The sequence below is a fragment of the Chlorella variabilis genome, assembly GCF_000147415.1.
Source record: "Chlorella variabilis unplaced genomic scaffold CHLNCscaffold_9, whole genome shotgun sequence".
Lineage (NCBI taxonomy): Eukaryota > Viridiplantae > Chlorophyta > Trebouxiophyceae > Chlorellales > Chlorellaceae > Chlorella > Chlorella variabilis.
Window position 1 is genome coordinate 1426981 of NW_005435079.1, and position 10927 is coordinate 1437907.

At 67.2% G+C, this 10927-nt stretch overlaps 4 protein-coding genes across 4 annotated transcripts; 2 read left to right on the forward strand and 2 right to left on the reverse strand.

The window, feature by feature from the left end:
* Nucleotide 1: 1 nt before the first annotated feature.
* CHLNCDRAFT_13240 (hypothetical protein) lies at nucleotides 2–603 on the forward strand (the record flags this gene model as incomplete). The annotated part of the gene is made up of 2 exons (XM_005847953.1): nucleotides 2–253; nucleotides 478–603. Coding segments are annotated over 2 exons (378 nt in total), but the record flags the coding sequence as incomplete, so codon positions are not given.
* A 371-nt stretch (nucleotides 604–974) lies between these two features.
* CHLNCDRAFT_145588 (hypothetical protein) lies at nucleotides 975–4542 on the reverse strand (the record flags this gene model as incomplete). Its single annotated transcript, XM_005848119.1, has 12 exons — nucleotides 975–1431; nucleotides 1651–1745; nucleotides 1863–2056; nucleotides 2234–2341; nucleotides 2511–2556; nucleotides 2840–2922; nucleotides 3064–3150; nucleotides 3325–3474; nucleotides 3616–3737; nucleotides 3920–3993; nucleotides 4129–4336; nucleotides 4475–4542. 12 exons carry the CDS (start codon nucleotides 4540–4542, stop codon nucleotides 975–977), a joined length of 1692 nt encoding a protein of 563 aa, XP_005848181.1.
* A 560-nt stretch (nucleotides 4543–5102) lies between these two features.
* CHLNCDRAFT_22735 (hypothetical protein) lies at nucleotides 5103–5270 on the forward strand (the record flags this gene model as incomplete). Its single annotated transcript, XM_005847954.1, has 1 exon — nucleotides 5103–5270. One exon carries the CDS (start codon nucleotides 5103–5105, stop codon nucleotides 5268–5270), a length of 168 nt encoding a protein of 55 aa, XP_005848016.1.
* A 384-nt stretch (nucleotides 5271–5654) lies between these two features.
* CHLNCDRAFT_22624 (hypothetical protein) lies at nucleotides 5655–7436 on the reverse strand (the record flags this gene model as incomplete). Its single annotated transcript, XM_005848120.1, has 7 exons — nucleotides 5655–5729; nucleotides 5935–6021; nucleotides 6200–6272; nucleotides 6494–6563; nucleotides 6780–6991; nucleotides 7095–7220; nucleotides 7360–7436. The coding sequence occupies 7 exons, from the start codon at nucleotides 7434–7436 to the stop codon at nucleotides 5655–5657; spliced, it is 720 nt and encodes a 239-aa protein (XP_005848182.1).
* Nucleotides 7437–10927: the final 3491 nt, after the last annotated feature.

A 10927-nucleotide genomic window follows, 5' to 3' on the forward strand; every position in this document is an offset into this window, starting at 1 on the left:
AGTGGTGTCCGAGTCGCAGCACCCCGACGGCCGATGCGAACGCCTGTACGCCTCTGGCCTGCGCGAGCAGCGCTTTGCCAACGGCAGCACGCGGCTCACGGTGCCGGGGGCCGCCTGCCTCACTCGCTTTGCCAACGGCGACGTGAAAAAGGTGCTGCCATGCGGTACCGTGGAGTATTGGTATGCAGAGGTATCCAGCTGGCAGGTCACGCACCCCTCAGGCGTGGACGTCTTCTACTTTGCGTCCGGCCAGGTGGGTGGAGGAGCAGGGCTGCTGCTGGGCTGATCACGTGCCTGGCTCATGCGCGGCCCTTGCAGCCACACGTTTCTGTGCTGCATTTGGTGCACGCAAGCGGGGACGGCCTGCCTGCTGAGCCAGCCGAATGCTGCGGCCGCACATCTGTCATGTGGGGCAAGACATCCCAGCAGAGTGCCCGCCCGCCTCCCTCCCCCGCCTGCCCGCCTGCCTGCCTGCAGGTGGAGGCGCACCACCCGGGAGGCATCAAGGAGATCCTGCTGCCCGACGGCTCGGTGCGCAAAGCCCTGCCCGACGGCAGGGAGCTGGCCATCAGCGCAGCTCACCTCAGTGCCGAAATCCAGCGGCAGCAGCCCACGGCGGAGCTTAGCTAAGGGGGGTGGCGGGGGCTGGCGAGGGCTAACAGCCCTGAAGGCCACTGAGGAATGGGGATACATGGCTGCTGGCGACTTTCTGTGGAGTGAACTGCCTTGGTATGTTTAACATGTTACATCATGTGTCCACATCAATGAAATCAATGAAAGGTTCTTCAGCCAACCTACTCAAACAACAGCAGGAGAAAGGAATGGCGACGGGCAGCGGCGGTGCAGGTCAGAAAGCATCAGCTGGGGTATCCGTGATGATATACTGGGCTAGTAAAGAAACACACATGTAGGATAGAGTTGAATCGGCATGTTGGTTTTGAGGCGTCCACGACAGCCAGTACCGCTGTACCGCCTTAGGGAGAGTACTCGCCAACCACGCGGTTGCGGGCGTGGGGCCGCGTGCCGGAGAAGAAGCGAGGGATGGTCTTGGAGCACCAAGACCACACCGCAAATGCCACCACCGCCACCGCCGCGCAGCCGCCCGCCAGGTGCACCAGCCCTTGCCCCTGCTGCACCGCCTCGGCGGCCGCCGACAGCAGCGCCTGCGGGCTGCCGGCCGCCAGCGGCGCGGCAAGCTGGATCATGAGCGCCATGGCCGCCATGGCCGCGGCAGACACGCCCACCGCCGCCGACACGGCGCGCGCCAGCCGCACGTTGCGCAGCGCGGGCTGGCACACGGAGCAGCGCTTGGTGTGGGAGTGGTAGTGGTCGAGCAGCTGCTCGTCGCTGAGGCGAGGCCCCGCCCGGCGCAGCCAGTCGGCGTTCATCGGCCCAAAGGGGCCGCCGCCGGCCACGCTCTTCATCCAGTTCCTGCGGTGAGCGGCAGGTTGGAGGGCAGGTCCGGGTGAGCGCCGGTGGTAGCGGGCAGGCGGCGGCGCTGGGGCGTTCCCTGGGGACAAGCGAAACAGACAGGGAGCAGCGGCCGCTCTCCCACCTCCACCCCACAACCCTCCACCTGGACTCCCAACCAAGCAAACAGCCAGCCAGCAAGCAAGGCAGCCAACGGCCCAGCACCAGGCGGGCCCCCACCTGAAGGCGGACACGTAGGCGTCGCTGGCGGCAGGCATGTAGTACACTTGTCCCGCCGGCTTCTCCCCCATGCCCCGCCGCACAGACTCCTGCTCCTGCAGGCGGCGCAGGCAGACAGCATGGAGGCAGCGGCTCGGGGCCAAAGCAGAACATCCCTCCGGCCGCTTCCACGACTACATCACACCACGCACGCACACATCCGTTGCACAAACAGCGGGAAGAAAGCAGGCGCGTGCCTGCATGTGCAGGAAGATGTTGTCCTCATCCAGCACCGAGTTGTTGCCCAGGTGGCCCAGGAAGGCAGGCATGACCTTGAACGCCAGCGGCAGCAGCTTGTTCTTGAAGCGGAAGGGCTGGCGCACGATGGCCCGGCAGCGACCGGGCGCCACGGGCACGCCGTACACCGCTGCGTGGAGGCACGGCAGGAGGGGGCGGGGAGTGGCAGTGGTTGGGGGGCTCTGGGTACGTGTGTGAACCCATGATGGGGTGGCGGCGTGTCGTGTGATGCTATGATGAGGTGTGGAGTCTGAGCGCCGACTTCGATGCATAGGCAGCTTTGTCGGCGCCTGCGGAGCCCTCTCACCCGTGATGTTGCCAAAGCCGCGGGTGTCGAAGGCGTCGATTGTGTGGCGCATGAGCACGGGGCCCTCAAAGCGAGTGTGCTGCGCGCCCAGGGCACCCTTGCGCGGCCCTGCAGCGGCACCACGGGAGGCAGCAGAAGGCTCCAGATCAGCCCTGTGGGAGGCTAGCGGCTGCTGTACTCAGGCTGGGCACACGCAGCTGCTGCTGGGCGGCTGCCGCTCGCCGCAAGCACTGTAGGAGAGAGTGGCGCCTGGGGCTGCCACCAGAGTGTATCTCACCGGTGGGCCACACCCCCTGGAAACCAAACTGGCCGCGCTCCAGCACCTGCACAGCAGGCGACAGCGGGGCGAGGCAGGCTCGGAGCAGCACGAGAGAGCGAGCCATCAACTGCTGCCCGATGGCGAAAACGACTTTCAGCGTGGCTGCTCCAGGCGCAGCTTCCGTGTAGCTGCTCCCGGCTTGCCTTCATGTCATCAAAGATCCCGCTGCTCTGCCGCTTGGACACGCTGCCTGCAGGCAGACGGTGACAGCAGGGTGGCCGGGGATCAATCCCTGCGCCTCTACACTGCCAGGCTGCCTGGAGCTGCTGCGTCCAAGCTGGCTGCACGCCCAGCGCAGCCCGCTCACCGTGGTGCGTGAAGGGCACGTGCCCGCAGTCCACCACATTCTCAATCAGCGTGGCCCAGTCGTCTGCATCAGCCGAGGCGGGTGGCAGGCAGGCACGGAGTGGGACACATGGGTGACGGGGGCAGAGCAGGGGCATCTGCACACCAGCTAGCCATCCAGCGGCAGCTGCACAGCCAGCGGCCCAATCCATGGTGGCACTCTCACAGGGTATGTCGCGCCACATGTCCCCAAACGCAAACCAGCCCTCCTTATCCAGCTCAGGAATGGTGTGTATGCTGCTGGTGTCGGGCTCTGCAGGCGCACACGCCGGCAGATGGACTTACTCCCACCTGCACTGGTCCCACTATCACCTGCATGCGATACCGGTGCCAACAAGCGGTCCCAAGCACAACCACCTCCTCAGGCTGCCACAAAAGCCGCGCCATGCGCGGCAGCTGGCGCCGCGGCGGCGGTGGCACCCCGCACCTGAGCCGTCGGTGGGGGCGGGCTGCAGCTTCACCCACACCAGTCCCTGCTTGACGGCGCACTGGTAGGCGGTGGCGGCGGCCCGCGGCGCCGTGGGGTCGCCTCCCTGGGGCATCAGGGTGCAGGTGCCGCACCCCTTGAACTGCCAGCCTGCGGGGGGATGGGAGCGGCCGGCAGCCAGGCGTCAGTTTCACAGATGGTTGCTGCTCCTCACAGGAGATGAGAGGAGGAAAATAGAGATCCCTGTTGCCTCCTCAGCAGCAGGGGCGCAATGCGGTGTCCCGGGCGCACCGTGGTAGGGGCACTGCAGCTCGCCGTTGGGCGCGATGCGGCCGTCGCTGAGCGGCACGAGGCGGTGGGGGCAGGCGTCGCGCAGGCAGCGGTAGGCGCCGCCGCCGTCCTTCCAGATGACACTGGCGGGAGGGGAGGGGAGGGGAGGGGAGCAAGCCCTGTCAGATCATGGCCAGTGGGGAGGAGGGAAGAGAGAAGGCTGGGCCAGAAGCAGGGGCACAAGAGCCAGGCAGCACGCAGGTGCTGGGTCCCGGCGACAAAGACGCGCGACAGGCTGGGCCTGCGGCGTCGATCGGCTGCTCACATGGGCTGCTCCAGCAGCACAAAGCCGTAGGGCGCATCATCCGGGATGTCCTTCACATAGGCGATGGGGTACCACTGCAGGGGGCGGGATGGGTGGCGGGGACCGGCGGGCAACAGAGAGTTGCTGGCGCTCAGCAAGCTTCGCTTTCTATGGTATTGCTCGTCGGGCAGCTACGCCACCAAAGAGCCACCAGCAGAGCTGTAGCCCACCTGGTCGAACCAGTTGAAGGTCGCCTCCGGCTGCTCCGGCTGCTCCTCCTGGGAGGGCGGCGCGGGTGCGGGGGTGGCCGTCCAGAATGCCGGCGGCGCGGGCGGGGCCTGGGCCTCTGCGGTCGCCGCAGGCGCCAGCTGGCGGCGGCTGCGAGCTGCGGCGGGGCGGGTGCTGCTGCGGGCCACCCGGGCTCCCGCAAACGGCCGCCTGCAGGGAGGTCAGGCAGCGTGGGAGGTAGCAGGAGAAGCGACGGGCGGCGGCGCGGCAGGCGCCCACTGTGCGCCTTGGCCAGGCCTGGGGCGCCAGTGCAGCGCCGCGCATTGGTGTCCGATCGGCATGGATCACCTGGCACCCAGGTGTGGGCAGCAAGCCGCTGGCCCCGAGGCCAGGGCCGAGCACTTCTGCAGCACCATGATTCTGGACGTCCTAGCGCCCTCCCATACAGCCCGAACTCGCGCTGATTGCGATCCAAAGTGAATGCACACAGTTGGGCGGCAAAGCGGCCAGGTTTGAGGCTCCTACCTCCGCCTTTTCCAGCCGGGCAATGCACAGCTCAGCAGGTTCATACCTGAGCCCCATCCCCGTGCCGCGCAGTGTGTGCTGGGTCAGGCAGGCGCTGCAGACACAGGAACGTCGGGGTGCTCCAGTGAGGTGCGTGGGGATGGGTCGGCTGCGTCGCCTGCGGTCGCTCTGGCCACCGCAGAGCGCAGTGGAGTACGGCCAGGTGCAGGCCGGCACGATGGCAGCACGGGCCCTGCGCGCATCTCCAGCCCCGCCGCCGCCTGGGGCGAGCCGCTATGTGGGGCGGCCAGCCCAGCCCACGCCCTCTCCCTGCCGTCTGCGGCATGATTCCCTGAGTTTTTCGCCACTCGCCATGTGGTGCAGGACAGGAGGCATCCACCCTTCCCTCTGCGTCATCCGCGGGCCCAAGCCGCCGCAGCAGCCTCTCTAGTAGCGGTGGCAGGCGGCAGCCATGGGCTACAACTTTCGGAAGGCCGACGCCTGGCGGCAACACCCGCTGCTGACCAACACCTGGCGCCACTCCATGCCTGGCCTGGGGCTGGGCCTGGTGGCGTTTGCTGCCTACGTGGCTTATGACCAGATGACCAAGCAGCAGAGCGGCAAGACCGAGCACCACTGAGCACCGAGCTGCCGCTCGCGCACAGCTTGTGGGTTGCCCTCATGCTGCCTGCGTCGGGCCTCCTTGACCCCCGCAACCCTTGTGTCTCTCCTGTTTCTGCTCTCCCTGGCCTGAGGCCACCCCTCCACCGCTTCCTCCCTCCAGCCTGCCATGCACACCAGCTGGTGCTGAGCTGACGCACTGCACCGCGTCCTGAACCTGTAAGGCGTGCCGCCCTAAGCAGCCCCTCGCTCAGATCTTAAAGGCAGTGGGGTGGTTACAAGGCCGCCACGGTGAGGCAGCTAGCACCTGGCTACAACATGCAAGCAGCCTGCCCCGGGGCCTCCCTGCGAGCGGCCATGCCTGGCAGGCCGTCAACCGGCAGCCGAGCCGCGCGCCTGCCGCTCAGTCGCGCTTCAGCTCCAGGCGGTCGGTCTTGATGCAGTCCTTGGTGATGATCAGGATCTCCACGTCGTCGCCCTGCAGGAGCAGGGAGGGAGGAGGCAAGGCAGGGAGGGACCAGGGTGAGCAGAGCACCGCACTGATGCGTAGCGAGTGAAGAAGAGTCCAGCAGGGGGTGGCGGCTGGACAGCTGGGAGCGCATGGGCAGCGGCCAGGGGCTGCCGAGTGAGGCGCGCAGGCAGCTTCAAGAAAAACACAGGCGCCGAGGGCGGGGCACGCTCACTGTGTAGATGTCACGCTCCCCCGCCGACACAAACGCGCCCTTCACCAGGTCTACCGCCTGCTCCAGCGGCAGCGAGCTCAGCCATTGCTGCGGCAGGGGTTGGGCGCGGCGGCGCGGGTGGGGCGCAGCCAAACGGGTGGCTGGGAGGCGAGACGAGGTGCAGTGAAGGATGGACCAGAACCAGACCAGGGCACCCACGCGAGGCTCCCTGCTCACAGCCAGCGCGGATGAGCGCCCGCAGGCGCCAGCCCGGCCCGCGGCCCACCTGCGGCGGCAGCGCCAGCGGGGATGCCGCCTTGAGCTGGTTGTCCAGCACCGGCTGCACCAGCTCCTTGCCGCTGCCTGCACGCCAGCGCGGGAAGTGGGGGGCGTGCACGTGAGTGGGGCAGGGGATGGACTCATTGCTGGGGGGAGGGAGGCGCGGGAAGGCTGCCTGCGCTGCGGCCGCAGGCTGCGCGGTCGAACCAGTGGCACACAGAGTGCCAATGCGCGTGTGCAGCAGAAATGGCTGCCGACACCCTAGCGGTGTTCATTTGTGCGTCTGCCCCACGCCGCCGACTTGCCCTGGCAGCCGTAGCCCACACGCTCATACGAGCCGATGGCATCATACGTGTACACGGCGCCGCGGCCTGCAGGTAGGGAAGCAGGCAGGCACGTGCGGCGGATGACATGTTGGAGAGGGGTGCTTGGGGGTCAGGATGGCGCCAAGCCAAACCGCGACGAATGCCAGTACACCACCCCCGACAGCCTGGCACCCTGCCCGGCCCCACGCTGTCTCCCCGCTCACAGGCGCAGGCCCATCCCCGGCCCGGCCCCGCGCCGGCCCAGCCCAGCCCCCGGCTCACCCTCGTCGTCCAGGCCCGCGCACAGGTTGAAGGTGTAGTACGGGAAGAAGCGCTTGTAGTAGAGGGTGTTGGAGAGCAGCTGGGCCATGGCGGGGCAGGCCATGGGCTTGCGGTGGTTGAACTGGTACGTCACGTGCCGGCTGTGCAGCACCTTGTGCAGCGTCTCCTGGTCCGCCTGCATGCCCGCGCTGGCGATCACGCACTTGGGGTTCCTGCGGGAGGCGCAGGCAGCGGGCAAGCGGGTAAGGGAGGGTGACGGTGCGCCGGAAACAAACGACGGGGCAGGCGGGTGCTGCACCCAGCGGCCACGCTCACAGCTGCAGGATTTTGGACTTGTTGCGCGTCAGGATGGAGTAGCCTGTGGACATGCGGGTGCTGGCAGCGACGACGCAGTAGTCGTCGCCCGCCACCGCCACCACGGTGCCGCCGTTGTCGTCATACCTGCAGGGCGGGGGCGGGCGGCGCGATCGGCAGCCGCGCGGCGATGTGCAGGGTTCCCGGGCGGGCGGAAAGCAGCAACCAGCGGCTGCCAGGAGTGGTGATCAAGACGCAGAGGCGGGGTCTTTGCAGCTTCACTCACGGGCTCCACGTCGCGTGCTGCTTCACTGCTTGTCCTGCCGCGGGCACAGATGCCCTGACGGGCAGCGCTGCCGCCATGGTTGCCCCCAAAACGCTCCCCAGCCGGCGATCAGACAGGTGTTCAAGCTGCCGAAGCGGAGAAAGATAGACGAAATGAAAGGAGGTGGCCCCAGGATCGTGGAAAGGCGCTGGACGGCCAGCGGAGCACGCCCGCATGGCGGCGGGTGGCGGGCGGGGCCCTTTGGTTGCACATCAGCCTGGCCCCCACGCACCCCCCAGCTGCCTTTCCGGTTCAGTGATGATAATGTGGCAACAATGACGCCAGGACAACCTGGAGGAGCAGCGCTGCGGCGCTCCTGGCAGGCACGGCGAATCTTGTCGGTGCAACATCACAGGAATGGGCAGGAGAGCCAGCACCAACAATCGATAAGAGGTCCAGCGTACATGGTGTTACTGAAACGGAGGCCAGGCGCATTCAATGCTTGTGTCGGCAGGAAAACCAGACGTCGGATGCAGGAGGTGGCAACATTGATCCCTTGGGGTGCTGCTCGCGCGGCAAACGCATGCGAAGCTGCCTAAAATGATGAAAGAAGGAGGTAATGCGGCAGTGGAACATGGAGGCAAGCAAAAAAGGGTAGACAGTTTTGAGCTAGTGCTTGTGGTGGAAAACAGGTTGCTTGAGCGGCAGGCCAAACGTGGTGAATGAAAGAGTGAAAGAGATAACGAAACGGCATGCATGCTTCAGTCTACGGCGCTCCACGGAAGGGGCACATGGCATGCGGGTAGACCAGCCCCGGCACCAGGCAACACACAGCAACCATGTGCTAAGTGCGAGGCTGTGGCTGCATGTCACCCTGGACCTGGCTCAGGGCCCGGCCAAGGCAGGGACCAAGCGAATCAATGAGGCCAGGGATGCTCGGGAGTGCCAGGCTGCCAGGCATGCCCTGCAGCGCTGCCAGCAGCAGCCCTGCAGCCGGGTTGCCAGCTGCCAGGGCAGCGGCTGCGGCGGCCTCAGGCGAGGCGGGGGGTGGGGCTGGCTGTGTGGCAAAGCGGTTGGCGGCGGGGGTCGGTTGGGAGGCAGCATGTGCCGGGGCGCCCAAAGACAGCTGCTGTTCCTCCTTCTGCTGCTGCGCCTGCTGCCCTTGCTGATGCTTTTGGGCAGGCTGTGGCTCTCGTGGTTGCTGCTGCTGCTGGTCCTGCTCCTCGCGAGGCTGTGACAGCGCTGAGGCGCCGCGCGTTGCTCGGGGCGCGGAGTCACTGAGAGAGTCGCGAGTCTTGGGGGACGCGCCTCCATGGTGCCTGCCTGGCCGTTCCTCTCCAGAGGAGGAGGCCCGCTGGGGCAGCATGCTAAAACCGCTGGCCTCTCGCTGCCGCTTGACATCAACAGTGGTGGCCCGCCCAGCTCCTGCTCCTGGCACCTGCTGCTCCGGCTGCTCGGCCACACGGCCCAGCTGCTGCTGCGCCTGCCGCAACATTTGCGGGAAGGGTAGCTGCGGGGTGAGCGACGCAGTGCGCTGCCCGCTGGGGCCGCGCGACCGGCCTGTGCCGGGAGCTCCAGCTGCCATACCCATCACTGTTGCGGGGTGGCTCTCTGGTATGGCGAGGGTTGCTGCACAGCAGGAGGGAAAGCCGAGTTGAGAGAGAGCGCTGCTCTGCACCAGGTGAGAGGATGAAGAGCGAGCATTGGTCGAGTACGGCATCAAGTGCAGAACAAGGGGACTGCGAATGCAGATGCCCCGGCAAGCCTACGGCACTGCCGCGGCGGCACGGAGGATACGCGAAACCGCACCTTCGAAGAGTTCAAGCTCGCCGCCGCTGCACGTGTCCGTACGTCGGCTGGCTGGAAAGACGAGGCACCACTCGTCCCTGCACAGCAGCCACACCGCCAGCTCAGCACCCTACGCATGCCGCCGTGCCTTGCACAGAAGCCAGGTGCAAGGCCTGCAGGGAGGTCGGCGAAAGGCGGCAGGCGCAGGATTGCCCGCTCTGCACTCACTCGCACTTCCAGCAGGCCTGCTTCAGCACAGGATGGCGCCCCAGGTGGCTGCTGGCCTCGGCGGGCAGGCCGTCCCAAGACTCCCAGCATATGCCCGCAGTACCGTACACAACCACAAGGGAACAGGCCGGTAACCGCATCCGGCCCCGGCCCCATCCTCCCGTGCCCCGCCCCCCGCCCCCCGGGCCCCAAGCGTTCGTCGGGCCCAACCGCCGGTGGCGGCAAGATCCGCAGGAGCAGGGCTCCCACAGGGGGCGCCACCGCGGACTCGTCCCCAGGAAGCACCAGCCCCAGGCAGGGCAGTGCAGCCAGCGGCACGTGCATTTCCGCGCCCGGAAGCACCTGGCAGCGGTCCTGCAGGCGCAACCAGGGGGAGGGCGCAGGGAAGCGCGGCGGCGGGGATACGAGTTTGCTGAAGCGGTTGGCTGGGTGAGTACCTCAAAATGCAGTTCCTCGCTGTGTTGTGGCACAACAGTGCAACCCTGCACTGTTGGGAGCAAACGGGACTGGAAGCGCGCCGTCAGAACTCACCCACGCCAGGGCAGCTGAGCGAGAAGCCTCTTCCAAGTCTGCAGCTGCCCGCCAGCACTCCTCCTGCAGCTGCAGCAACCGCCCCAGCGGCCCCGGCTGGCTCTCCGCCGCTGCCTCGTGCGCCGCAGGAGGGCCAGCTTCTGGCTCTGCTGCTGCGGGCGCGGGGGGCGACGCGTGCTGTTTCATCCACGGCACTGGGTGATGGTGCAGCGGGGTGAAGCCTCGGGACCGAGGCTGCTGCTCTGCCAGGTGCACGCGATGGGGCGGGGGTCTTGGCGAGGGTCGTGCCAGCTGGTGTGTGTGCACCGGCTGTTGCTGCTGCTGCTGCTGCTGCTGCTGCTGCTCCTGGGCCTGCTGCTGCTGCTGCCGGTGCTGCTGCTGTTGCTGATGCAATCCAACAAGCTGCGCCAGCGCCGCTGGGCACGATTGCTGCTGGTCCAGCAGCGCCCGGATGGCTGGCTCCTGCAGCAGGTGCTGCTCTGCCAGCCCGGTTACCCTGTGTTACAGTCACCCCGCTATGATAGGCCGCGTGAGCAGACCTTGGGCAGGGGGCACACGTGATCAAGGGGCATCAAGAGAGGGGGTGGACCATGGAGCACCCTCTCCATGGCTCCGACCACCCTCCCCCCAGCTGAGCGTCCCAGGGTCACCCCACCCTGGCCCCGCTCCCCGTCCTGCCGGACACGCAACCCCCACAACGTGGTGGGGGACGTGGGGATCCTTAGCAGCTTAGGCCTGCCAGGCCGACGGGTGCCGATGCTGGTGCGGGCTCCCGGCGGCAGGCAGCGCCGCCGCCGGGCACTCAAATGGCATGGGGCACATGGGCCCCCATGCCCGCACATCTCCCAGGCACATGAAAATACCAGAAGGCTGCACATGTAAGGGTGCATGCATTGCAGGCAGGAGTGCAAAGTGGCCTGCCGCGGCGGTCGGCTGTGCCATTACTCAGTCAGCCGCCGCTACCGTGCCGGGCTTGGCGTTCCCATGCCAACATGCCGGCGTGCCATCGCGCAAGGGGCCAGTGAGTGTGTGAGGGGAGGGG